General features: G+C 47.6%; 1 protein-coding gene across 2 annotated transcripts in view; it reads right to left on the bottom strand.

Moving 5' to 3' along the window:
* Positions 1-27,619, bottom strand: part of RGS22 (regulator of G protein signaling 22) — a 1,652,097-nt gene that overhangs the window by 391,653 nt on the left and 1,232,825 nt on the right. For both annotated transcript variants that reach the window (XM_078686958.1, XM_078686959.1), the window contains exon 18: positions 26,822-26,984. In XM_078686958.1, the coding sequence (XP_078543084.1) occupies positions 26,822-26,984 (163 nt within the window). The remainder of the gene's footprint in view (positions 1-26,821; positions 26,985-27,619) is intronic.

The raw sequence follows: 27,619 nt of genomic DNA, 5'->3' as shown, positions 1-27,619 counted from the left end.
AGATTTAGAAGGTGGAGAAGCCTTTTTTGTGGTAGAAGAGGAAGGCAAGCTAGAATCCTTAGCTTTTCTCAACACCTTAGCCCCAGGAGAAGATACCTCTTCCTCAATCTTTCTCTTTCTGGAAGTTATTGAAGACCCCGGAGCCAAACTTCCTACCTCAGCAAGAGGATCCTTAATCTTCTGCAACCATCGTAGAAGACGACCTTCTCTGTCTCTGAGGGTCTTCTGAGGAAAGGTCCTGCAGATCTTACAATCCTTTACCTCATGGTCTGGATATAGGCAATAAATGCACTTTTTGTGGGGATCTTCTTTAAAAAGCCTAAGCTTACCACAAGACTCACATGGTCTGAAGAGAGATTTTGAAGAAGACATTCCAAAAATAGGTGAAAAACCAGTCAGGTTGAGAAGAACAAGTTACTTACCTTCGGTAACGCTTTTTCTGGTAGATACAATATCTGCCTGTGGATTCCTCACCTTGTGAATATCCCCTTGCGTCAGCAACATTCGGAAATTCTTTTTGTAGCTTCGCGCCGACGTGGTCCCAGACGTCACAGAGGCACGGCACCGCTAGCGACTCCGCTGACGTCACCGACGCCTATAATAGGCCCACGCCGGCGTGATGACATCAGTTCCGCCCTTTTTTCCGTGCCTTCGAGGCACACGGACGGACCGATGACAGTAGATATATACAAAGCATACGCAGTACACATATCAGGGTAACACACACAGTGTGAAGCAAATGCAACAAAACATTTGAAATAAACAAATACATAATAGAAACTCCTGGCATAGAAGAGTGGACAACGGGGAGGCGGGTGGGTCAGTGAGGAATCCACAGGCAGATATTGTATCTACCAGAAAAAGAGTTACCGAAGGTAAGCAACTTGTTCTTCTGATAGATACATCTGCCGTGTGGATTCCTCACCTTGTGAATAGAGTCCCACAGCAGTCCCCACTCCCGGAGGAGGGGGTCCACTCCTCTAGACCAGGAAATCCTGGAGGACAGAGCGTGCAAAGTGACCGTCCCTCCTCACCTCGGAATCCAAGCAGTAATGCTTCGCGAATGTGTGGAGGGAAGACCAAGTTGCCGCTCTACAAATATCCTCAACAGGCACACCTCTAGCCAACGCTGAGGTTGATGATTTAGCTCTTGTAGAATGAGCCCTTATACCCTCTGGAGGTTCCTTACTGGCCAAAGAGTAGCAGATCTTAATACAGAGGACGATCCATCTTGATAAAGTCCTCTTATGGACCGCTCTTCCTTTCTTGCAGCCAGCAAAGCCAATAAAGAGCTGGTCATCCAAACGACAGTCTTTAGTCCTGTCCAGGTAAAAAGACACCGCCCTCTTGGGGTCAAGACGGTGTAATCTCTCCTCCTCCTTGGAAGGGTGTGGGGGAGGATAAAGGGTAGGGTAATGGATTGACCAAGGTGGAAAGGAGTCACCACCTTTGGCAGAAAAGTAGCCCTGGTCCTAAGAACCATTCGATCAGCATGAATGGTCAAGAAAGGGGGCTTGTGACTAAGAGCTTGAAGCTCACTTACCCTCCTTGCCGAGGTTATTGCAACGAGGAAAACCGTTTTGAAAGTCAGAATCCTCATAGGACATTTGTGAAGAAGCTCAAAAGGAGCACCCATTAATAATGTCAAAACAAGATTTAAGTGGAGTAGTGTGGCTCACTGGTTAGAGGCAGCAGGCCTGAGAGCAGAAATCGGCCCGGGACCAGGGTTCAATTCCCGACGCGGCAGGGTCGTGGACCTTGGTCAGCGGACTCGATAATTCTCGCTTCGGTGCTTACTCTAATCAGGGGTTCCACTCGGCAACTCTGGGCATTAGCTTGCCTAATCTCCACAACGGCCCCACCAATTCCGGGGATGCCTGGCTCCACCTTGGGGACTCCCAGCAAGGGACTATCCCACAGGGAAAGCCAGGATGGGTTCCCCAGAGTTATACAGCGCCGGGACGCCCCGTTGCTGGGGCAGCTGTGCGCTTTACAAGTATACTACATTTACACATTTACATTTACAAATCCCACTGAGGCACAATAAAAGGAGTAGGAGGGAACTTATTCATGAGGCCCTTCAAAAACCTTAAAACTATAGGAGATTTAAAAAGAGAAGGCTGGTCAGGCAAACAGATAAAGGCCGACAGCGCAGAAAGATAACCCTTCACCGTGGCAACAGCAAGACCCTGCTGTGCCAGAGAAAGGGCAAACTGGAGAATATCAGACAAACGGGCTCTCAAAGGGTCAATAGATTTCTCCCTGCACCAAGTAACAAACTTCGACCACCTATAAGAATAGATGGACTTAGTGGAGTCACGCCTGGCAGACAAAATGACATCCACTACATCAGGCGGGAGAGAAAAATAAATCAGGTTGCCCCGTTCAATCTCCAGGCATGAAGGTGTAAGGTCTGGAGGTGGGGGTGTAGAACCTGCCCCTCCATCTGAGAGAGGAGATCTGCCCTGTGAGGGAGACGGAGCGGCGGGTGAGAGGAGAGGTGGAGAAGGTCTGAATACCACACCCTTCTTGGCCAATCCGGGGCGATCAATATCACTTGGGCCCGGTCTTGGCGAATTTTCCTCAGAACCCGAGGAATCAAAGGTATGGGAGGAAACGCGTAAAGGAGTTGCGAGCTCCAACTCAACTGAAACGCGTCCCCCAAGGCTCCTTGCATCGGATACTGGAGACTGCAGAATGACAGGCAGTGAGCATTCTCGCGAGTGGCGAACAGGTCCACCCGAGGAGTCCCCCACATCTGAAAGATGTTGTGAACTACCCCCGGATGGAGCCTCCACTCGTGATCGGCAGAGAACTGCCGACTGAGACTGTCTGCACGAACGTTCTGAACTCCGGCCAGATGATTTGCCATCAGACAAATCCGATGGTCCGGAACCCAGGACCAGAGACGCAGAGCCTCTCTGCAGAGACACTGCGACCCTACTCCTCCCCGCTTGCTGATGTACCACATTGCGGTTGTGTTGTCCGTCAGGACCTGAACCGACTGACCGCGAAGGGAAGGGAGGAAGGCCTTGAGCGCCAGACGTATCGCCCGCAACTCTAGAAGGTTGATATGAAGCAACCTTTCCTCTGGAGACCAAAGACCCTTGACCTCCAGGTCCCCCAGATGAGCACCCCACCCGAGAGTGGACGCATCCGATATCACTGTGGCAACCGATGGAGGAATCTGGAAAGGCTTCCCTTGAGACAGATTGCCTTCCACGCTCCACCAAGACAGATCCGCTGCAGTTTCTCTGGAGATCTTCACTGACTCCCTGAGATCTCCTTGGTGTTGAAACCACTGCCTGCGGAGGCACCACTGGAGCGCCCTCATATGCCAGCGTGCATGGTTGACCAACAGAATACAAGAAGCCATCAGACCGAGCATGCGAAGAACCTTCAGAACTGGAACGACCGCTCCATTGCAGAACAAAGGAATCATTTCCTGTATGTCGCGAATCCTTTGAGGAGGAGGGAATGCACGACACACAGTAGTGTCCAGTACCGCACCTATGAACAGGTTGCCCTGAGAGGGCACCAGGTGAGACTTGGGTACATTTATCGAAAAACCCAACCTGTGCAACAACTGAGTTGTCTCTTGCAGATGATGGAGCACCTTCTCCGGCGACTCCGCCTTGATCAGCCAGTCGTCTAGATATGGAAACACATGTATCCCCGTTCTCCTGAGATGAGCTGCCACCACTGCCATCACCTTGGTGAAAACTCGAGGTGCAGTAGTAAGACCAAACCGAAGGACCACAAACTGGTAGTGTTGTGACCCAACCGTAAAACGGAGATACTTTCTGTGCGACTTCAAGATGGGAATATGAAAATACGCATCCTGCAAGTCGATCGACACCATCCAGTCTTCTTCTAGCAGCGCTTGAAGAACCTGCGCAAGAGTGAGCATCTTGAACTTTTCCTGTTTCAGGTAAAGGTTCAAAATTCTGAGGTCCAGGATTGGCCGAAGCCTGCCATCTTTCTTGGGGATCAGGAAATACCGGGAGTAGCACCCCTGACCCCTTTCCTGCTCTGGAACCACCTCTATCGCACCTTTTCGGAACAAAGACAGGACTTCTTCCTGCAGGAGAAGCAGGTGGTCCTCCGAACAATAACCCTGGCAAGGAGGGTAATTGGGAGGGAATTCCTGGAAAGGAAGTGCATACCCATTCTCTACAAGATTGAGAGCCCAAAGATCCGATGTTATTAATTCCCAATCTTGTAGAAAATGTGTAAGCCGACCCCCCACTGGGCCCACATGATCCGGAATGGCGGATCTAGGGCTGCTTTGCTGTGTTGGCAGGGGGTTGGGAAGGGGAGGAGGAAGAGGAGGAGGAAGCTTGACGACCTCTAGGGCGGGATCTTTGCCTGCCCCTGTACGACTTGTACAGCGTATTCTGCTGCTGTTGTGGCTGCTGCTGAGATGGTCTGTAAGAACGAAAGGAAGATCTGCCAAACCCTCTGAAGCGTCTTCCAGTAGTACCTCTGGACTGGAGACCCAAAGATTTTGCTGTGGCTCTACTGTCCTTAAAACGTTCCAAGGCAGCATCAGTCTTCTTACCAAACAATCCTGAGCCATCAAAAGGCAAGTCCATCAGAACAGACTGAACGTCTGCAGAGAACTCCGATGATTTAAGCCAGGCAGTCCTCCTAGTGGCCACGGAAGAGCCCATGACCCTCGCCACCGAATCAGCAGTGTCCAGACCACTCTGAATCACTTGCCTCGCAGCTGCCTGAGTGTCCGATATCACCTCCTGAAAATCTTCCCTCTCTTCCTCAGGGATTTTCGGAATCAGCTGCTTGACAGAATCCATCAATGCATGAATATACCTCCCCATCAGACAAGTTGCGTTAGTTGACTTAAGCGCCATACTGGCTGAGGAGAAGACTTTCTTAGCGGTTTGATCCTGTTTCCTGGATTCCTTATCCCCAGGAACCTGCGGAAAAGCCCCAGCAGGCCTTTTCGAACAGGCAGCCTGTACAACTAAACTCTCAGGCAGGGGGTGTGTTGACAAGAATTCAGGGTCACCTGGAGCAACTCTGTACCTCCTCGCCACTGTCCTAGAAACTGCAGGAGCAGACAAAGGCTTCTTCCAGACTTCATAGATGGGCTCAGATAAGGCATCATTGAAGGGTAACATAGGTTCAATAACAGATGAGGGTGAATGAAAAACCTCAGTTAAAATATTTGGCTTATAATCAGCAGTGGGCAGAGTAATGTTCAATAAACTCGCTGCTTTTTTAATAACGGTGTGATAAGGAACCACATCTTTCGACGGTACATTTGACACTGAAGTCAAATCCCACTCAGGAGACAGTTCAAGCCCACTGGCCTCACCCAAATCCTCAAAAAGATCTTCAGAATCTTGTAACTCCCCTTCTTCAGTATCTGTATATTGATATCTTTCTTCTTCCAGAAGTCTCTGAGCTTCTCTCCGAGATCTTTCCTTCACAATAGAAGTCGATGGATTCGGAATCGACTCCGACGGGGTCGGGGCCGGCGTTGAACCCGAAGTCGGATGAGGTCGTTTTATACGAGGTCGAGCAGAATCCTGCTTCGGAGTCGTAGGTATCGGCGTCGATGGAATCGGCGTCGATGGAGTCGGTGTCGGAAAATGCCAATGCGGTGGTATAGCCGGCATAAAAGGCATGAAGGGCGCAGGGGCATAAGCCTGGGGAACACCCAAGTTAAAAGCCATAGGACCCGTGGGACCAACAGGTGCACCAGACGGGAACATTGCCCTGGAATAAACTCCAAACATGGCATTCAGGAACTGAGATGGATCCTGACCTGGAGCCGGAAAATCCGGATATGGACCTCTTGGTTGTTCCTGAGGAGGCGGAGTCGATACGACGTCGACCTCTTCATCGATTCCAGGAACCGGGGTCGACGAACCCGCAGGTACCGGAACCTCGACTTCACCAGCCCCCTGCTCCTCACCTTCATCCTCCTGACCAGAAGGATTGGATGGAACTGGAGAATGGACCTGCTTCTGAGACTCGGGCGAATTCTGATGCGAAGCCTCACCAACAGAGTTATGATCTTCCGATTCCTAAACTTCCACTTCCTTACTCAGAAGTTTGACCTGGGACTTCGGTCTTGTACTAGAGTCCTTTTCTGAGTGATGACGTGACTCATGGCTCCTCTTCTTGTGCTTCTTCTTCGAAGATTTCGAAGCATGAGCCGAAGACGACTCCGAGCGCGACCTCGAACGAGACCTCGACCTCGAACGTCGAGATCGAGACTTTGAAGACTTCTTAACTCTCTTATTCTTTAGTTTTGCTACGAAGAGTTTCGTCTCCCTCTCTCGTAAAGCCTTCGGGGTCATCTTCTTGCAGCAAGGGCAATCCTCGACGTCATGGTCGGAACTCAGGCACCAGACACAGCATTCATGCGGGTCGGTTATAGACATTGTCTTGCCACATTCCCCGCAAGCCTAAAAACCAGTCTTCTTCGACGACATCTCGAAGAAATTAGAGATAGACACAGTAATAGAATAATAGTAACAAAGTTACTGTGAAGCTACAGTACGATCCCAGAAAACCGTTAGCGTCGATGACGCGGAAAAAAGGGAACTGATGTCATCACGCCGGCGTGGGCCTATTATAGGCGTCGGTGACGTCAGCGGAGTCGCGAGCGGTGCCGTGCCTCTGTGACGTCTGGGACCACGTCGGCGCGAAGCTACAAAAAGAATTTCCGAATGTTGCAGACGCAAGGGGATATTCACAAGGTGAGGAATCCACACGGCAGATGTATCTATCAGAAGTACTGAGCAGAGCTCAGGGAGACTCCCTTTCACACGACGTGCGGTAGAAAATCTGAGAGCCTGAGTCACTGGGGAGAGCATTCTAGTGGGTGCTGGCGCCTGATTGGCTGTAGTTTGATCTATACAAAATGACTATGATAGTCATGAGTGTGGAAGTTTTTTCCATTGTAGCTTAGGGCTACTTTACTTCCTGGTTGGTATTACCAAGGGTTTTGGTTTTCTTATATACAAATGATTGCTTTTTTATGTACCGTGGGACTCCCACTCCGACGACGGGGAATGATTCAGGCATGTGAATCTATGAAAGACACCCCAATACTGGAGAACTTGTGTTCCTCAGATCCAAAGGGCCCTCCTCTAATTTCTGGGTATTCCCTAATAGCTGCTGTGAGTAGTTCAATGCGGAGGGCAAAGAAGAGCGGGGATAGGGGGCAACCCTGCCTCGTCCCTCTCCCCAGCAGAAAAAGATCTGAGGCTACCCCATTAACCACAACCTTGGCACTTGGTGCTGTGAAGTTAGCACGTATCATGTTAATGAAAGCGTCGCAGAATCCAAAACGTTCAAGGGTCTGGTAGAGAAAGGGCCAGTCCACCGTGTCAAACGCCTTCTTGGCATCCAAACCCAGTAGAACTGCAAGGATCTGTTTTTTTATGTGTTTTTTTCAATTAAGTGGATCACCCTGCGGACGTAATCGTGTGTTTGTTATCTATTAGAGTTCGTAGCGCTAGATTGCCCCGCCTGTTTATTATTATTTATTAAATTGCTGATGTAAATTAGATCGTAGCGCTTGATTGCCAAGGTGCGCTTGTACGATATTTGAACTTGTGCTGGGCTGCCTGCAGACTTATTTGTGCCTGATTGTGCCGGCGCCACTGCCATTTGCATCGCGCTATTTACAATTGTGCCCCAATTCTGTTGCGATATTGGCTTGCTGCCATTTTGTTTTTTGTTGTTGTGTTGTGCCTCCCTGCCCTGATCTCCACCCCGCTCCCGCCTCCCAGCTGATCCTCCCTCCTACTGATACTGTTTACCCCCGCTCTGCCGTGGTAGCGCTGTGACCGTCCTGCTCCCAGCAGAAGAGGTCGCTCCACACGCTGCTCCCTGCCTCGCCTGGTATCGTAGCGCTTACCGCCAGACTGCTGAGTGCCTATCTCGCCTTGCACCCACAACTGCTTTAGCCTGCATAATTATTTATTAGAGTTCGTAGCGCTAGATTGCCCCGCCTGTTTATTATTATTTATTAAATTGCTGATGTAAATTAGATCGTAGCGCTTGATTGCCAAGGTGCGCTTGTACGATATTTGAACTTGTGCTGGGCTGCCTGCAGACTTATTTGTGCCTGATTGTGCCGGCGCCACTGCCATTTGCATCGCGCTATTTACAATTGTGCCCCAATTCTGTTGCGATATTGGCTTGCTGCCATTTTGTTTTTTGTTGTTGTGTTGTGCCTCCCTGCCCTGATCTCCACCCCGCTCCCGCCTCCCAGCTGATCCTCCCTCGCCCCTCCCCTTCCACTACCCACATATGACAGATGCCTACGCGCGCAGCATTCACGCGCAGCGGACGCGCCCCATGCGCGCCGAAGGTGCGCCAAAGGTAAGCCCGTCTACGCCCGTCCGCGCCCAGCGCCAGCCCCCCTGGTCCACGCAAATCCCATTACACCCGCTTAACATACGACGCCGCAACCCTCTCAGCACTTAACCCCGGCCCACTCCCTAACTGCTACCAAGCCGCTCCAGGACACACCCATGGACCCTTCACCTGCCACTCCTGCAAGTTCGACTGCATCAGGACCCACACCAAATCCACAAACTCCAAACAGAGCTCCGACACTAACCACCTAAAGTGCTTACTGCTCAACACCCGCTCAGTCCACAGACACTCCATCGAACTCTGGAACCTACTCGACACTACATCGCCGGACGTCGCCTTCCTTACAGAAAGTTGGATGAACGCCTCATCAGCCCCCGACATCGCCATAGCCATCCCGGACACCTACAAGATCATCCGAAAGGACCGCATCAACCAAACAGGAGGAGGCATCGCCATCGTCCATAAGAACACCATCCGCATCACGACCAGCTCCGACGATAACCTCGCTAACGCCGAACACCTTCACTTCCAGATTCACACCGACCCCAAAACCACACTCAGAGGCACCCTTATCTACAGACACCCAGGACCCCGCTCACAATTCAGTGAAGACATCGCTGACTTCATCAGCCCACATGCCATCCCATCCGAGAACTACATTCTACTGGGAGACCTCAACTTCGACTTGGACAAGAAAAACGAAAACAACACCACCACCCTTCTGGACAACATGGCCAATCTCGGACTCAAACAACTCGTTGACACCCCCACCCACTCCGCCGGACACACGCTCGACCCTATCTTCACCTCCAGCAAGCACATCTCCTTCGATCACAGCACAGCTCTCCACAGGACGGACCACAGCTGCGTTCACTTCCACTACAAAAAAGCCACGTCCCATAACCCCCCACAACCTATTCCCCGAAGAAACTGGAACAAAATCACCACCGACCAGCTCTTCTCGTCGCTTCAACAAAACACTCCTGCCAATTCATCGGACCCAAACCAAGCAGCCACCAACCTCACACAATAGATCACCCACAGTGCAGACGAACTAGCACCCTTGAAAAACCATCTAATCAAGCAAGGGAACAAAAAATCCCCCTGGTTCAACGATGACCTTAAGAAATCCAAGAAGCTCTGTCGGACTCTCGAGAAAACCTGGAGAAAAAACACTACCACTGACAACCTAGCCTCCTTCAAAAACGCCACCCGCAAACACCACCAACTCATCCGATCCACCAAGAAATCAGCATTTAAGGATCGACTTGACAACAATGCCCAAAACAGCAAGGAACTATTCAACATCGTCAAAGAATTCACTAACCCCTCCGCAGGCACTAACGACATCACCCCCTCCCAAGACCTCTGCGACTCTCTATCATCATTCTTCCACAACGAATCGCCAAAATACACAACAGCTTTCAAAACCAGTCCGAAGACCGGTCCACTCCACCCACCTCCGAACCAAAACCCCCCTCTAACAACCTTTGCGCCTGGAACCCTATCACCACTGAAGACACCATCCGCCTGATGAATTCCATCCACTCAGGATCGCCAACCGACCCTTGTCCCCACCACATCTTCAACCAAGCAGACTCCATCATCGCACCCCATCTCCGAGATGTAATCAACTGCTCCCTCAACTCCGCCACCTTCCCAGAAAAATGGAAACATGCTGAACTCAGCGCCCTTCTGAAGAAACCCACGGCTGACCCAACCGAACTTAAGAACTACCGCCCCATCTCGCTCCTCCCATTCCCCGCCAAAGTCATCGAGAAAGCCGTCAACAGTCAGCTCGCCGCCTTCCTAGAATCCAACAAATCCCTCGACTCCTCTCAATCAGGCTTCCGAGCCAAACACAGCACCGAAACCGCCCTCATCGCAGCAACATTTGACATCCGAACACTACTGGACAACGGAGAAACAGTTGCTCTCATCTTACTTGACCTCTCCGTAGCCTTCGACACAGTCTGTCATAGCAACCTCATACAACGCCTCAGCAACATCGGAGTACAAGGAAAGGCATTGGACTGGATAATATCGTTCCTCACCGGAAGAACCCAGAGAGTCCACCTCCCCCCTTTCAAATCAGAGGCCACCGAAGTCATCTGCGGCGTACCACAAGGATCGTCACTCAGCCCCACCCTCTTCAACGTATACATGAGTCCCCTCGCATCCATCGCGCGCCAACACAACCTCAACATCATCTACTACGCAGACGACACCCAGCTGATCCTCTCCCTCACAAAAGACCCAAACACCGCCAAAACCAACCTACAAGAAGGAATGAAAGAAGTAGCCGAATGGATGAAGAACAGCCGTCTAAAACTAAACTCGGACAAAACAGAAGTCCTCATCTTAGGTCCATCCCCCTCTGCCTGGGACAACTCATGGTGGCCACCGGCCCTCGGTACCGCACCCATACCTACGGACCACTCACGTAACCTGGGCTTCATCCTAGACTCATCCCTCTCGATGACCAGACAAGTCAACGCCGTCTCATCATCTTGCTTCAACATCCTACGAATGCTCAAAAAAATCTTCCGTTGGATCCCCACCGAAACAAGAAAGACAGTCACCCACGCACTGGTCACAAGCCGACTGGATTACGGCAACACCCTTTACGCCGGAACCACAGCCAAACTACAGAAAAAACTCCAACACATCCAAAACGCCTCAGCCAGGCTCATTTTTGACATCCCTCGGCAAGCTCACATTTCCGACCACCTGAAAGACCTCCATTGGCTCCCTGTCAACAAGAGAATAACGTTCCGTCTCCTCACCCACGCACACAAAGCCCTCTACGACCTAGGACCCGAATGCCTCAACACACGTCTATCATTCTACACCCCCTCCCGCCAACTACGATTGTCCAATCAAGCCCTCGCCGCAATCCCACGAATCCACAGATCCACCATGGGGGGAAGATCCTTCTCCTACTTAGCTGCTAAAACCTGGAATTCTCTCCCCACCCACCTCCGCCTCACTCAGAACCACCTCTCTTTCAGAAAGCAACTAAAAACCTGGATATTCGATAAGTAAATTCACCTCCCTCCCTCAAGCGCCTTGAGACCCTCTGGGTGAGTAGTGCGCTATACAAATTTCTGAACTTGAACTTGAACTTTGTCTGCCCCTAATAAAGCCGGATTGGTCTGGGTGTTTCAAGATCGGGCATCAATTTGTCTATCCGTGAGGCCAGTATCTTTGATTAAAGTTTGGCATCTAAGTTTAGGAGTGCTAAGGGGTGAAACGCACCACAGAGTTGGGGATCCTTCCCCCCCCTTTAGGATCACATTCATTAGGGCTTCGCTCATTGATCTGGGGGTTTGAGTAGAGGTTGCCATATGATTAAAGAGTCTTGTTAACTGGGTAATGAGCTCCACACTGAAGCTTTTATAAAATTGTGTGTGCAGACCATCCGGGCCCGGGGCCTTATGCAGCTTGAGGGCTTTAAGTGCCAGGTGGACCTCTTCCTCTGAGATAGGCTCCCCAAGTTGTCCGTTCTGGAGATTCGTAACCCGGCGCAGCAACACTGAGTTCAGATAAGTTGCTTGAGCATGTACATTGCCTTGGTCAGGAGTGTAAAGTGCCTTATAGAAGTGTTTAAACAGTTGTGCTTGACCAGTTTCCTCCCAAATCAGTACATATGAAAGGGGGTCAGTGTCAATTTCTTTCAAAAGCAACAAATGTCAAATAATACATTACGTATCTCAAATATTGATCAGTCCAATATTCCATGCACATCTTATTCAGCACAGAAGTAAGCGGAAACTTAGCATACATCAATAAGTTTAGTAAATTCTTAATTTCATTATACTTTCGTTGGAAAACATAAATGAGTTTATAAACAAGGTTATATATAACTTTTATCAATCATAGTTATAAAATATTATTTACATGAATATCGGCGCACTCTCAGTGAAAAAAGAGAAAAGTAGTTAAGTGGGATGGGTGTGATGGGATAAGTGCAGGGACTGGGTAAAGGTGTTGTGACCATAACACAATCGCAATAGAAATCAATAGGACCTTTACAGTCTAAATTAGATCAACAGTTCCATATATCTCTTTTAACATAGGATGGGCTTTACTCCATTTGATTTCCTCCTATGTTTAGAGAAGTGGTGTACAACTGTCTACGTTTCGACCCCGTGTTGTGTAAGGGTTAGTTGAAACCTCATTCTGGGGTCTTCATCAGGACATTGGCAAGACGAGAGCGCCTACAAATAATAAAATTAAAATGAATGTATCGGTACCTTGTCACAAAACAACATTATCCAAGGATTGCCAAATAATTAAATACATACTTTACATTTGGCCATCCAGTGACCTAATGGGTAGGACCTCCTTAGGTTCCTATTGTGGGCGATTCAACCTGCAATTAATTAAGAGGACTGTAATTGCGCATAGGTACATAGAAGGAATGTCCTATCTGATAGTTATTAGATGAGGGGGACACTTACTGGTGTGAAACAATCATCCAATTACATTAAAGATGGTATCCAGTACGTTTCAAACGATTTATTGCTGCTATTAGGGTGTGCAGATCATCACAATGCCCCGGTGGTTCTGTGGGGATGAGAAATGATATTCACACTAGTAGGTACGCAGCGTTTTTAAATGAGGGTTTATTCAAAAGCTATCCTCCGAATTGCCCGCAGAAAAATCTATCGCGCTATCAGGATCGTGAATACCAGCACATATCAATACGGTGCGTGCGATGCTTTAGTACCGATGGAAATAATTTAAGACACGGATGCGTGTTACACATGGCCTCTTGTAAACCCGCGGATGACCTGTGCCTGGGTGATCACATGATCAGGAGATGTTCTAAAATCGTAAAAACGGCACTCTTTCAATATATGCTGCTCATGTATAATTACGCGCCTTATGTAAGCTTAACACAGTATTGGCTTAAGGTTAGAGTACCCCAAGTTGGCGCCACCTTACCTATTCTTCACCTCACTCTGCTTCAACGCACTTTCGCTTAAATACAGGAGTTACCTGAGCAAGGATGCAATTAATGCTTCGTCGGCGTGGTAGTTGGTCGCGCACAATGGGGCGAGCCTGTTCTGTGCGTTCCTACAAGGAGGAAGGGGGGGATAAGTGAAGCCTCACGAGAAACTTCTTTGTGTTCGATAACATCTTCTACGAACAAATCAAGGGTACCTCAATGGGTGCTATTTTTGCCCCGAATCTGGCTGTGCTTTTCATGGACCAACTAGAGACCAATGTGATTCTTAATCCCTCCAATCCATTCTTTACAGGGATACAGTTTTGGCGGAGGTATATCGACAACATTTTTATCATCTGGAGACAGGACGTCGATTGCCTACGCCAATTCCTCCATTGGCTGAATAATAACTGTATGCCGACGAAGCATTAATTGCATCCTTGCTCAGGTAACTCCTGTATTTAAGCGCAACCGTTACGCGCCACCCACTGCTTACCAGCTATCCTAATAATTCCTTCTCTCAATTAGAGGTCACACCACGATCTCCGGAAAGTACTAACCCGTTATTTCTTCAGAAAACTGGGAGGCTGCCCCACGCAACCTGTTTGGCGCCTCAGGTAAATTTATCTCAAATTGACTGAGTTTGTCCACTCACTACGGCCATGCCCATATCACGACCCCCCCTTGTAACCCCCTCTTTTTATCCAACCCAGATGTCCTGAAGCCTCCCCCTGCTTGAACCCCCCACGTCGTGACCGCACTCCCACTGAGTGCCTCGGTCAGTATACCAGTCGCTCACACGCTCGGCTGCAATTTTCCACGCACTGTAGTCCCGTCACAGTCACTGTCCACGCGCCACTTGATAATGCTTGCCTCTCCGGCTCACTACGCTGCCGCTTATTAGAATGAGCATGATTTACCAGAATGAGCCCAATCTCAGTTGGAGACTTTAAGAGGTCATACACTCTTCGTTCACTTACCCCTTCACTTGCACGTTCTTCTGCACTATTCAACGTTTTCCCCTCCCAAAAATAAGCACCTTAATCCGTGCCCTTTTGTAATATGTAGGATCACATTGTACATAGCCTCCGCAACTCTCTAAACTTTATTGAATCTGCACTAGAGAGAACTGTAATTGACATGTTGTAAATATGTATATCTTCTTTGAGTTAATTTGTCTCCTCCCCCTTCTTTCTTCCCCCCTGTCTAATTTCGACAGGCAGGTATAACCATAAACAGGCAAAATTACATATTGTAGTCCTGAAGATGATCACAATTTAATTTTGGAGATAGGGATCGAAACGTTACGTCGACTGTTTGTACAGAACTGCTTCCCCTTATTTTTGTAATATGTGTGGCAGCTACTGTTGGTTAGAGCTTACGTAATATTTGAAAGCACTGTAAGCCACCTTTTCTCTCCAATCTGTTTGCCTGTTATTCTTTCTTCCCTTGTACTGTTTTTTCCCCTTGACTCGGTACAGGCTTGTGCCCAGCCATCTGTTGCTTGCTCCACTTCTTAATCCTGTATACATTTATAAATCTCTTGAAATAAACATCTCCTTGTCCGGCTGGACATTGGAGAAAAAGATACAGTTCTTATTCGAAGCCTGTGCTTATTATAGAGGTGTGGCGCCGCGGCCAGGGCGACTGACGCTGGAATCTGGGGATCACGGTTCGATCCCCGGCTCCGGCGGCAGATTAGCACAGCACCATGTGACTCTGGGCAATAGCTCGCTTAATCTTCCCGACGGCCCCCAGCGCCTAGAGACCCTTACGGGTGATTGTGCGCTTTACAAATGTGGACTTTACTTTACTTTATTATTTAGCTTGATATTCAAAATAAGCCTTGGACCTTTGTTAGCTTTACAATTCCCTTGTTTTATATACCAGAACATGCGATCACCCAGGCACAGGTCATCCGCGGGTTTACAAGAGGCCATGTGTAACACGCATCCGTGTCTTAAATTATTTCCATCGGTACTAAGGCATCGCACGCACCGTAATGATATGTGCTGGTATTCCCGATCCTGATAGCGCGATAGATTTTTCTGCGGGCAATTCGGAGGATAGCTTTTGAATAAACCCTCATTTAAAAACGCTGCGTACCTACTAGTGTGAATATCATTTCTCATCCCCACAGAACCACCGGGGCATTGTGATGATCTGCACACCCTAATAGCAGCAATAAATCGTTTGAAACGTACTGGATACCATCTTTAATTTGATTGGATGATTGTTTCACGCCAGTAAGTGTCCCCCTCATCTAATAACTATCAGATAGGACATTCCTTCTATGTACCTATGCGCAATTACAGTCCTCTTAATTAATTACAGGTTGAATCGCCCACAATAGGAACCTAAGGAGGTCCTACCCATAAGGTCACTGGATGGCCAAATGTAAAGTATGTATTTAATTATTTGTCAGTCCTTGGATAATGTTGTTTTGTGACAAGGTACCGATACATTCATTTTAATTTTATTATTTGTAGGCGCTCTCGTCTTGCCAATGTCCTGATGAAGACCCCAGAATGAGGTTTCAACTAACCCTTACACAACACGGGGTCGAAACGTAGACAGTTGTACACCACTTCTCTAAACATAGGAGGAAATCAAATGAAGTAAAGCCCATCCTATGTTAAAAGAGATATATGGAACTGTTGATCTCATTTAGACTGTAAAGGTCCTATTGATTTCTATTGCGATTGTGTTATGGTCACAACACCTTTACCCAGTCCCCGCACTTATCCCATCACACCCATCCCACTCAACTACTTTTCTCTTTTTTCACTGAGAGTGCGCCGATATTCATGTAAATAATATTTTATAACTTGATTGATAAAAGTTATATATAACCTTGTTTATAAACTCATTTATGTTTTCCAACGAAAGTATAATGAAATTAAGAATTTACGGAGCTTATTGATGTATGCTAAGTTTCCGCTTACTTCTGTGCTGAATAAAATGTGCATGGAATATTGGACTGATCAATATTTGAGATACGTAATGTATTATTTGACATTTGTTGCTTTTGAAAGAAATTGACACTGACCCCCTTTCATATGTACCGAACCACTGACCCAGGTCAGGTCGTTTTTAGGGTCCACCCCGGTAAAACTTATCATCCTCCCAAATCAGGGCGCCTGTGGGATCTTTAATTCTTGCGATGTACTCCCTTCCCCTTTTTACGCTAAGTTGTCATGCCAAGTGCGAACCTATTTTATTCCCCTGTGCATATGATGTTTGCTAGAGGTGGAACAAGGTCAGTTCTGCCCTATTTGAGTAAATAGCGTGCAATTTCCCTTTCAAGGCCGTGACCTTTCTCTGAAGTGTGAGAGTGGGGTTAGGTTTATGATCGTCTTTAATTCCCCCTCTAGAAGTAACCTCTCAGCCGCCCTTTCTTTATTAAGAGGAGACATAAGGGACAAGCATTGTCCCCGGATAACGGCTTTGAATGTGTCCCAATTATTTGCCACTGAAGTATCCTGAGGGTTGTTTATTTGGACAAAGTCACTAATGGAGGCCCTTAGGGCGTCCCGCAATGTTTTATCTCAGATTAAAGCATTAGGGAAATACCATCCCTTGGATTTAGGTGTGTTGCTTCTCCGCTCCATTGAGTCGCGATTGGTGCGTGGTCAGAGATGATGATAGGGTCTATTAAGGCCTCGCGTACTTGATTATTGAGGGTTTGACTTAAAAACGTGTAATCCAGACGTGAATAACTGCGGTGAACATGGGAAAAAAAGGTATAGTCTGTGGTCTGGGTGAGCTTCTCTCCATGCATCCTTGAGGCCCATCCCTTGTATCTCTTGTTTCAGGGCTTTTGGGAAACTGCCCATGTGTGTCTTATGGGGGTTGGAACTGGATGTTCTCGAGTGCCGGATGAGATTAAAATCCCCCATGAGTATTATTTCACTCGAAGCAAAGCCTCCTAGCAAAGATAGCGTGGAATGAAGGAATTTAGCCTGATTAGTATTGGGTGTGTATATCAAGGCTATGGTACATTGTCGCCCTCTTAGGCACCCCATTCACCAGTAGGACCCTCCCCTCCTTGTCTGTTTTATAGTTTTCAGGTTGGAATTTGAGTGAAGAGTGAAAGAGCAGGGCCACCCCGTTATGTTTTGTGGTGGAGGAGGATTTATAGATCAGTGGGTAGGCCTTGTGCTTCAGCCTATGATCTTTGGATCGTTTGAGATGTGTTTCTTGGAGAGCCACCATGTCATAATGTTGGTCTGTGAGGTATTTCCATACCTTATGACGTTTAGAGGGGGCATTCATACCTCGTACATTCCACAAAAGTGTGGTTAGCACCATATTAATGGTCGTAGTGGGGTCATTCTCATGAGAATAAGATGTACTTCATATCCTTGCTCACATCTCTCCCTTCCCCGACCCATCCCGTCAGGTCGCTGTAGTCTGCTTCTCCTCCCGCTCTCCCTCCCCTATATAATCACCAGCGCCCAAGGTCGAAACGAGAAAGAAAAACACGACTAAAAAAGACAATCGATAGATAAACTTAAACAGTGTCAACTTTGGGACTGTCTGTCCCCAGTCCCACATACCGCCGTAGTGTCCGCCTGACACTGTGAGGCGAATATGACCATAGTCCGCTACCAGAAATTCTGCATTATTGCTGTTTATGAAGACAATCACCATCCCGCTGTGACTGGAGTAGGACTCTTCCAGCCTCGGAGCGTGTTTGGCGAGATGAGGAAACAGCACACAAGAGTTGATTGTAGTGTCCCAGAGTTCTCTAGCTGTAGCAGACGCGTAGCGTGACCGTCTCTGCCCTGTCCTTCGAAATAAACTGTTGTCTCTCGTGACTGAGTTTTCCTGCAATACTGTTCAGTTTGGATCAGCGGTAATTTGAGATTTCCTAGGTCTGGGAAGTCGACGTGTGAGCCACGAGCTCGCCTCTACCCCCCAAGGTCATGTCACTGCTTGGGACAGCCAATGGATTCTCTACGGGGTCTTGAGCTGGTATCGGGACCCTTAAGATTCTGCAGGCATCTTGGATCTCGGAGACATGACGTTCTCGGTTTTATAATCAAAACTGAGACCGAAGGGAAAGGTCCATTGGTATCGGATATTGCCCTGCCTTAACTTGTCTGTGGTGGGCCGGAATTGTTGACGTTGTACCAATGTTGTTGGGGCGATGTAATAGAACAGCTCACATGTGTATCCTTGAAATTTCACCACTTCCCTTTTCTAGGCTGCCTGGAGTATTGCTTCCTTAGCTTTGAAGGAGTACATTTTGGCAAGGATGTCTCTTGGCCTGCACTTCTCGCCCTGTGGGAGTCACCCCACTCCATGGACTCTTTCTATTTTCACATTCACCGTCATTGTTCCCAAAATTTCGGAAAACAGCCCCGTGACGAAGGCCTCAAGGTCCTGACCTTCAGCTCCTTCTCCCAGATTGCGGATTCGAAGGTTGTCTCGCCAAGAGCGATTCTCAAGGTCCTCCTCTTTTAATTGCGTCTTAATTGCATTGCTAGTAGATGGGTCTGGAGTGCCCTCGTCATGGTTGAGATGCGTTCCGCTCATGGTTCAATTTCCATGGTTTTGGTCTCCAGGTCCAGCACTCTTGTGCCTGCTGAATCAATATCCTTGTCACCAAATGTGTAGGCCGGAGGGGGTTTTGGGGGTAGGAAATGAGTTCTCGACCAATGAAGTCTTTGTGAGTTCTTTTATTCTTCAACAAAAAAAGATTCAAACATCCATCTGATGTATTTAGGTTGAAGGATCTGTTGTTCCGGTAATTTGGGAAGGGAGGTGTTTCGTCCTGGTCCTGAATTTATACACAGCTTCGGTGCCTCAGGCAAAGGATTCCCCGACGTTTCTCCAGTAACAACCAAAGGAAAAAGAAAAGAGGCCACAGGGTTACTTTCGGGTCCAGACTCTAAGTGTGGAAAGAGGGGGCGGGGTGTGAGGGTTCACCAGGGGCTACCACCATGTCTATATGGAAACGGACACTGCAAGAATCAGGCGGGAGTGTGTAAAAAGAAAAAAAAACACACACACAGTCCCGTGACCTCCCTCAACGACTCCTACCCGGACACTCCCCGTGAGAATGCAAACCGCAGTATGCGGTCCCGTACCTTGTCCAGCCACACTTCTCCAGAATTGTGGCGGGGCGAATCGCGATGTCGTTGGCCTCCTGGCTTCTCGGTCCTCCGGGTTCCAGGATCTTCGGTTTCTTCCTCCATCTTCCTGTTCATCTCGGGGGAATCGTCTCTTGGCTCCAACGTCCAAACGTCAGTTCTTCCTCAGGTTGTCGCGCCTCTGTCTTCCTGCTTCGGTCTTTTGTCCGCCTCCTTTGTACCTGATTGGCTGACTGCTGCTGACGTCATAGGGGATACCTCTGCACCCAGGGAAGCCCAGGCTGTGTTAAAGGGGCCGTACTGGTCCTGTGGACGGGGTGGAAAGGAACCCTTGTTAAAGTCCTCACCCCGTCACTGTCCGGCAGTGCCCCCGTTACAATGCTGTTGCAGGGACTTGAGCCTACCATTCAGATCCGCCCTCAGAGCATCCAGCGATTGTGTCCAGTCTGCCTTTAGTTCATCCCTCAATTCCTGCTTTATGCTCTCAATGAGGTTAGTAGATCGTCCTTAGATAGCGCCATTCCAGCTTCTTCGCTTGCGCTCTGCTGTGATTCTGTGTTGGGAGTAGGTGCGAAGTAGGTAGACACCCTGTTGCTCTGGGGTTGCATTTTTTGGCGGCATACAGTTGAGGTTGATGTAGACCGTAGTATGCCTGGGGTCCAGTCCTGCCGAAGCGAGGAGTCTGGAACAACCCCAAACCTCTCTCTAGTCCCACTCCTTTCTGTGAAAGCTCAGGGAGGGAGATAACCTGTCCCGTATCGAGACTGCGCCTGTCTCCCAACGTGCCTCTGCGTGGGGCTTCCGGGCGCTTCCCACGCTATACACTAGTTTTATCCGGGCCTGTGTCCCCTGAGGCCTCCGCTGTCTCTCTCGACCGTGGTGGCTCCTTACCTAGTCCACCAAAGCCAGGTGCCCCTGGAATTGCCTAGTATATCTGCTCCCCCTTGTGGTATCTGTGAATTGCCAGGTGCTTCATTCGTTTGCATTGGGGAAGGGACAAGGTTTGCCTCTTTCCTATGGTAGGCAGACGCACTCAGTTGAGGCCTTAGAAACTTCATGCGACATTGTGTCCCGAGCCAGCGCCATATTGGAGTCAGGCACCCCTTATTCTTTTCCCCGCTCTCCAGTTTTAATATGCATTACTTGTGTAGAGGGCGAGAGAATCCTTGCACTTATACTGATCTCGCGCTTGCACTGGCTGCTGTTCTTCCCTAGCTGGTTGTTCGTCCCTTATTTGGTTTCCCCGTCCCGGTGAAGCTATTGGGCTCTGAGATGGCGGCCATCTCTCCTCCTGCCTCACTTCGTTGTCACTCACCGGGCCGCTGCAGACTGTGTGTCGTATCCCGTAATCAAGGGAATGCCCGTAAGTCTCTTGATTTCTTCCGCGGCTGGTCCCCAGAATGCCGGTTCTTATTTACCCCGCAGCTGCGCCGACGGCCACTCGGGAGTCTTCAGCGGGAACCGTGGCCTCTGCATAAATCAACCATCCCCCGCCATACACTGTGCGCCGCTTGGTTCTAAATGAAGCCAATGGAGCAGGGTATGTCTCTGCACTTTCCTTTTTGCATTACCGTGCTTTTAGGGATGTTGGTGTGGTGTTGTCTCGGGTTATGTTCATTTTGGCAGCGGAGCCGGCATGGGTTATTACCATACGCCCATCTTGGCTGGTCATACCCCCAGCAAAATATTTTTAACAGCTTACTGCACGCTATTTTAATTTCTTTTCTGAGAAGAATTTAATTCCAATTAAAAATGTGATTTTATTAGTAAATGTGACAAGAAAATATGCCTTCACAAACCTTTTATAAAAGTGAGAGAAAAGAGGACCAATGTAGCTTAACAAGTAGCGTAATAGGCTGCAGCCGGGAGAGACCAAAAACGAACACTGCTCCTTTGAAGATCCACATTCCGACAGAGTGCAATTATGCCCAGTTATTGCCAGTTGCTTCATTTCTTTTGTATGAAGACTAAGGGCCTCATTTATATTTTGACAGTTATGAAGAATTGTCAAGAACCGCTGTCACAGCGGTTCCGGCCAATGCAATCTGCTATTTGGTGTAGGGCTGCTCTGCATAACGTAACCCTAGATCAAACACTATTCTATTTTATTTTCAAAAAGATAATCCCCAAACTGGATTTTCTTTTGGAAAATAAAAAAAGTAATGCTCCCTCGGCCATGAAAGTCATCTCCCATGGTGGGAGGAGCATTATTTAGTTTTTACTGACCTTCACCACAAGCATTTGCCTGGCGCTGAAAGACAGTAAAATAATCTGATACAAAATCCTAAACTTACTATTGTTGGTATTCACAGAAGGCACTTACAATTTTTGGTATTCACAGAATGCACTTACGACTCCTAACGTTACGTCTGCACTATGGCCAGAATTTCCGCACCCGGAGCTTACTCTCCGCACCCGGAGTGTACTCTCCGCACCCGGAACGTACTTTCCGGCTAGGGCCGTACACGCCGGCTAGGGCCATAATCTCCGGCTGGGGCCGGAAAAAGTGTAATCAATGGGCCGGATTGCAATTTTTACAAAAAGGAACATTAGGAATGTGTGATAAATGGTACAGAAGGTCATGAAAAACAGTTTGGGCAAGGAAAAGGGACAGCCAGACACTACATCATAACTGTTAGACCTGGCATATCTTGGCCCGGTTACCTGTGACTTTTTGCCTCTACCTCCTTTGTTTCTAGATGCTTTGGGTACTTTGCCACTGCTGATCACTGTCAAAGTACAATTGTTACCCGTCTCCTGCTGAGTTATTAAGGATCCAGACCCCCAGTATCAAAGGGAGAAAGGTGACACTGGGAGGGAGAACCCCAGAACTGATTTAGGGAGGGGGCAGGGACCCCTGAGCACAACAAACTTCAAAGACATTAAGGGGTATAACTATGAGAGCTGAAACTCCTGAACATTGGAATTAAACAGAAATGGATTGAGACTGAAAAGGCTTGGAGACATTTTGTGGTCAAGAAGAACTGCTAAGGAAGGAGCAACTGAAGAGACTGCTGGGGAAAGACCAACCCATGCTTTGTGATCTTGGGCTGGTCTACAGTTTGCTATTCTAACCAAGGAAGAGGTGGTTGGGACTGTGCTGAGAGGCGTTGGGTCCCCAAGGGCACGAGGTGAGCTGGCTCCCTGTTTGGAAATACAGGAACATAATAGTTTCCGGAGACGTTTCAAGCGACGCGGTGGGCGTGTGTTGTGGCAGCTTGAGACCCTCGAAAGGCGTGCCCTGTGATCTTTGACACACAAAGGAGGAGTGAGACTCGGATGCGCCGGGTGCGTATCGTGCTGCACAGGAGGCACGGGTGAAGAGCGCCTGGCCAACTTGGGCATCGCAGGTGTAGTGAGTCTTGGGCGCGTGTGTACGTGTCATGGTGCACCGCAGGTGTTAGTGAAGAGCGCGTGGTCAGCATGTGCACCGAAGCTGAAGTGAGACTCGGATGCGCAGGGTGCGTGTTGTGGTGCACCGTAGGCGCTGGTGAGGAGCGCCTGGTCGGTGTGTGCACCGGAGCTGGAGTGAGTCTCAGACGCAAAGGGTGCGTATCGTGGTGCACGGGAGGCGTTGGTGAAGAGTGCCTGACCAATGTGTGCATCGGAAGTGGAGTGAGTCTCTGCAGCGCGGTATGCTTGTCTTGGTGCCAACTGAGGACGCAGGAAGGAGTGCCTGGTGAGCGTGCACTCTGAGTCGACGTGGAGTCCCATCAGCGTTGTGTGTGTGGCTTCTTGCCAGAAGAGAACCAGAGGATGCAGTGGTGAACTTGCACCCAGAGTAAAAGTACGGAGTCGGAGGAATACTCTCTCGGCCTCTCAGTCCTTCTGACAACGTGAGCCTTTGCTTCGGCTCAGAGTGGGGCCCATACTGACAAAAGGAGTGGCAGTACAGGGGCCAGAGTAAGAAGCTATACTCTGTGTCATTGCTGAACCGTGTGGGGGGCAACTGCTATCGAAGAGGCTGATTGTCGTAATACACATTGGCAATATTGCTGCTAACGAACTGCCGGCCTGTCTTAAGATCCCTGACATTATTATTGCATAACGAAGTACATGATTGTAGCGCTTCGCATTTCATTATTTCTCCCTTGCCAAGTACAGGAGTGTAGCAGCCCACATTGCATTATTTCTTCATTGCAATGTACATGATTGTAGTTGCGCATTGCATTATTTCTTCATTGCAAAGTACGTGATTGGGGTGTGACGCATTGCATTATTCCTTCATTGCGCAGTACATGAATGTAGCGGTACGCATTGCATTATTTCTCCCATTGCGTGTACCAGGATGTATCGTTATGAATTGTATTATTTCTCCTTTGCCCAGCACAGGATTGTATCATTACGCAGTGCACTATTGTTTGTCCATTGCAACGTGTGTGATTCTAGCATTGCGACCAGCGTAGCATTTTGAAAGCGATGGTTGGGATTTAAACCTACCAGCCAGCCGGAACGAATATTACCCTTTATTCTATGTTGGCTTATGTATCATGTAGTCTGATCGTATATCTTTTTGTATAAAGTTTATACTCGTTTTTATCACACTAGTGTGGAGTCCATTTGTGGTGTCACCAGGGGTTGCTGTGGGCGTGGTTGCACATACAGAACACTTGTGCCTTTGAGATAGGCCTTGCTGCTTGTGCCAAGCTACTAAGGGGGTGAGCAGGGCTATCTCAAACGGGTCCTTACTTGGCCTAACGTTGAGTGGGGAGCCCCGGGTCTCACACTTGGTGACAGTAGTGCGGAACTGGGACTACGGGTTCCAACAATAACCTAGAAAAGTTTTCTCCTTTACATCATGGTACATGCAGTGCACAATTTGTGCTCCCATGTACAGTCTTCAGGACCATGCCCTTTCTACTGAATTAGAAAATGCAGTATACGCAGAATCCTTTTAGGTCAAGAACTGCTTCCACCTTGAACTCTGGTTCATCATCCTCATCATGTCCTTTCTTTTTAAACAGACAGTAAAAGGAATACATTCCCATACCATTTGTGAAATCCAGAACTGTCTCCATGGTAAGATTCTACAAACAAATGTTAACTTACTGCTATAGTTCTTCCTGATGGAAATGATTCAATCTTTTTGGAGGAAGGTTTGCAGGAGGGACTTAGAATTTGCAATTGTAGCCACTTCGCAGAAAATATTTAGGTCAAGTTAAATTTACAAGTGTAAGTTACTATAGCCAAAAAGGAGCAGTAGTAAGTTCAGCACCACGCATGGCCAACCACTAATACTGCAACACCCTCTAACAGAAAACATTGGAGTTAGGGAGTTCAGCTCTGAGCTGAAGTACATTTGCTAAGGTTTAGGTCCTTATTGGCTGTAATACCTAATAACTACAGAAGTGCAATTTGCAAATAGGAATAGGCTTATGCTCTTGGGGATGGGTGTACGTCCTTTCGTAATCCCTCCTTACTCCCTTGCCTTTATTAGTACTCATTTCCCATTTTCCATCCTCTACCCTCTGTCCCTCCCACATTTACAACGAAAACATAGACGAGCCTATGTGGAGATTCCCACACAGAAAGAGATAGGAGAGGTAGAGGTGAAACCTTTGCACTTACGTTTGTGTTTCCCAAGTAAAAAGCTAAAGAAGGTTAAGCTTTGTTCTCCAGGATCTTGTTGACAGAAGCCAGATAAAAGAACTGTAGAAACTTCCACTGATGGAGCATGATGGGATACAGTTGGAACATGCTTACTTAATGGGGTAGTGTCAGTTTTACAGATTCTTTAGGCTGCAGATTTTATAGCTATATTGGACTGCTTTTCTTTCACCTTTCCTTAGAAAAAAGATTTGCAAAATGTTTTGTAAAATAGTTTTGTCGTGTCACTTTGACTACTGTTCTGACTTTTAAAAAATTAATATTGCCTTCTTCTTTGAAGATAATATTCTCTTAGGGCATCAGTTCTCATAATGCTTGCTGATAACCTGACCACTTTCTCATGAATTAACTGAAAATTCATATAGCGCAAGTATTCAAAGACAGAAGATTCTCGTTGCTGGACTACTTTTATGAGAAAAGGGTCAGATAGCACCGCCTGTGATTTTGTTCTAGAAAGGATGAGGGAGTCATGGATATCTGAGATGAGGCACTGACCTTACATACATTCAGGGTCACCTGCAGTGAATAATAACATTAGTAGAGAGCTCTTCAACTATTAACTGAAATCTAGTGTTTTGTCATAATAATGCTCCCTTTCCCTAAAACCGAACAGATCTAAATAGGTGTCCAATGACAAACTGTAATTTTCCCTGCAAAAAGGCTCCATGTTGCCACAGAGGAAAATGAGTCCCTGGACACCGAGGAAATACGATATAAGCAGGTTTATTATTGAGGTTGGAGGCAAGATTACCGCTTGGACCCATTCTTGAATCTCCAGTTTAAATCTGCGGAACATAACGGAGGATAGGAGAATACAAAGGAACATGCAAGCACACCCCCAAGAAAAATATAAACCCAAACTAAAAGTATGGGAGCAGCATACAGAGCTATAGAAGCTAACAGCGCCTTGCTCCTACTTATTCCCCCATCCTCCGCTCCCTTTTGAATTGTTTAAAAGGCTCCAACAAGGATTCTTAATAAGACCGTTTCCAAGGAAAAGGGAGAGCTACATCATCTTCACATTTCTTTTGATCAGACAAACAATGTAATCTGAAAGATCTACAAGTGTGCATTATTTTTGTGTTTTTTAGGGTGACACATAAGGGCTATAGTGTAAGTCCTTATCCTGGACGGGACAGATGGAGTCAAATGCACTTTTTTACCTTGTCAGGAGAAACACTGTAAAGGAAGTGAAATGAAAATAGGTACTTGTAAAGCGCACGGCTACTCCACAGAGTAACAAGCTACAACGGTTAACGTTCCCCTCAGGAACATTAGACCATAGCAGTTGTTAACTGTGCAGTGATTGTGGAAGTGTAGCCAACATGACCAGGCAACACCCACCGCAGAACTTGAAAGACGAAGGTCTTTTACTCATTCTGGTATAGTGTTCTGCTGAAATAATTTGTTAAATCACACCAGTATCTCTAAGATGGAATCAGTGGCAAATCCAGATACAATGGGTTAAGAGAAATGAACAGAGGGTACAAGTGTGAGAGCATCATGTATAAGAGTTCCTACCACATAGCTTCAATAATTATTGTTATCAGTTCCTCAACTTTGCGTAATGTGTTTCAACAAAGTACGATATGTGTGCTATTGCATAAGGCGTATTCACTGAAAAATGTGTATATCATAAGATGTGATAGATTATATCAGGTTCCTCTAAGAAATGGTGAGCTGTGAGCATTTTATAAGACAATGGAACTTTCAAATAGAATTTTACCTGTATTTGATATTTAACTATTCCCATACCATTAATGTCTAACTAGCACCATGCTACATCATTTCATTGCATCACCTGTTCTTGCTCTTGTCTTGTAGCCGGGCTGTTGGGTCCAAAGAAATACTTTTTGTTTAAGTATTTAGTTTTTATATCCTTGGATTTCTCCTCTCTTTTTTCTCTTTCCTTGTATGGCATCCTTCGGAACCGCTCAATTTCAATCCAGCACATTAGATCTATGCTGCCAACGGAAGACAAAGAGGGAGAGCAAGTCATCAATAGATAATAGGTTGGCGAATTGCAACATTAGTAATAACTAGCAAGTGGCAAGTTGTACGATACAGTATGAACTACCAAAAGATGAGCAGTTCCAACCATGAAGGATTTCTGAGATAATAGAATGCCATCTCAATGAAACAAAAGAAACATTCAGCAGATCACAGTGAGCTCCAGAACTACCGACCCATCTCTTTGATCCCGTTCTCTGCCAAAGTCCTGGAAAACGCCATCAACCCTCAACTCACTGAACACATGGAAGCAAACAAACTACTGGACCCCTCCCAATCAGATTTTAGGGCCAACCCCACAGCACCCAGACAGCCCTGATCGCCGCAACAGATGACATCCGCGCCATACTTCACTGGAGAATCAGCCGTCCAAACCCTGCTTGACCCCTCCGGAGCCTTTGACACTGTCTCCCACCACACATTCATTGACCATCTATGCCATATTGGAATCATAGACGATGCGCTCAGCTGGATGGCATCCTTTCTCACAGGGCACACCCAGAGTGTCACAACCAAATGCAGGTCTCAGAAAAAGGCCTTGATAGGGGCTGTTAAATCCAAGTCCCCAATAGCAGTTAGAACACCAAGG

Source organism: Lissotriton helveticus, chromosome 4_1 (assembly GCF_964261635.1).
Source record: "Lissotriton helveticus chromosome 4_1, aLisHel1.1, whole genome shotgun sequence".
In the NCBI taxonomy this organism is placed as follows: domain Eukaryota; kingdom Metazoa; phylum Chordata; class Amphibia; order Caudata; family Salamandridae; genus Lissotriton; species Lissotriton helveticus.
The sequence above is the reverse complement of the archived record's forward strand: the minus strand, read 5'-3'. Positions and strand labels throughout refer to the sequence as shown.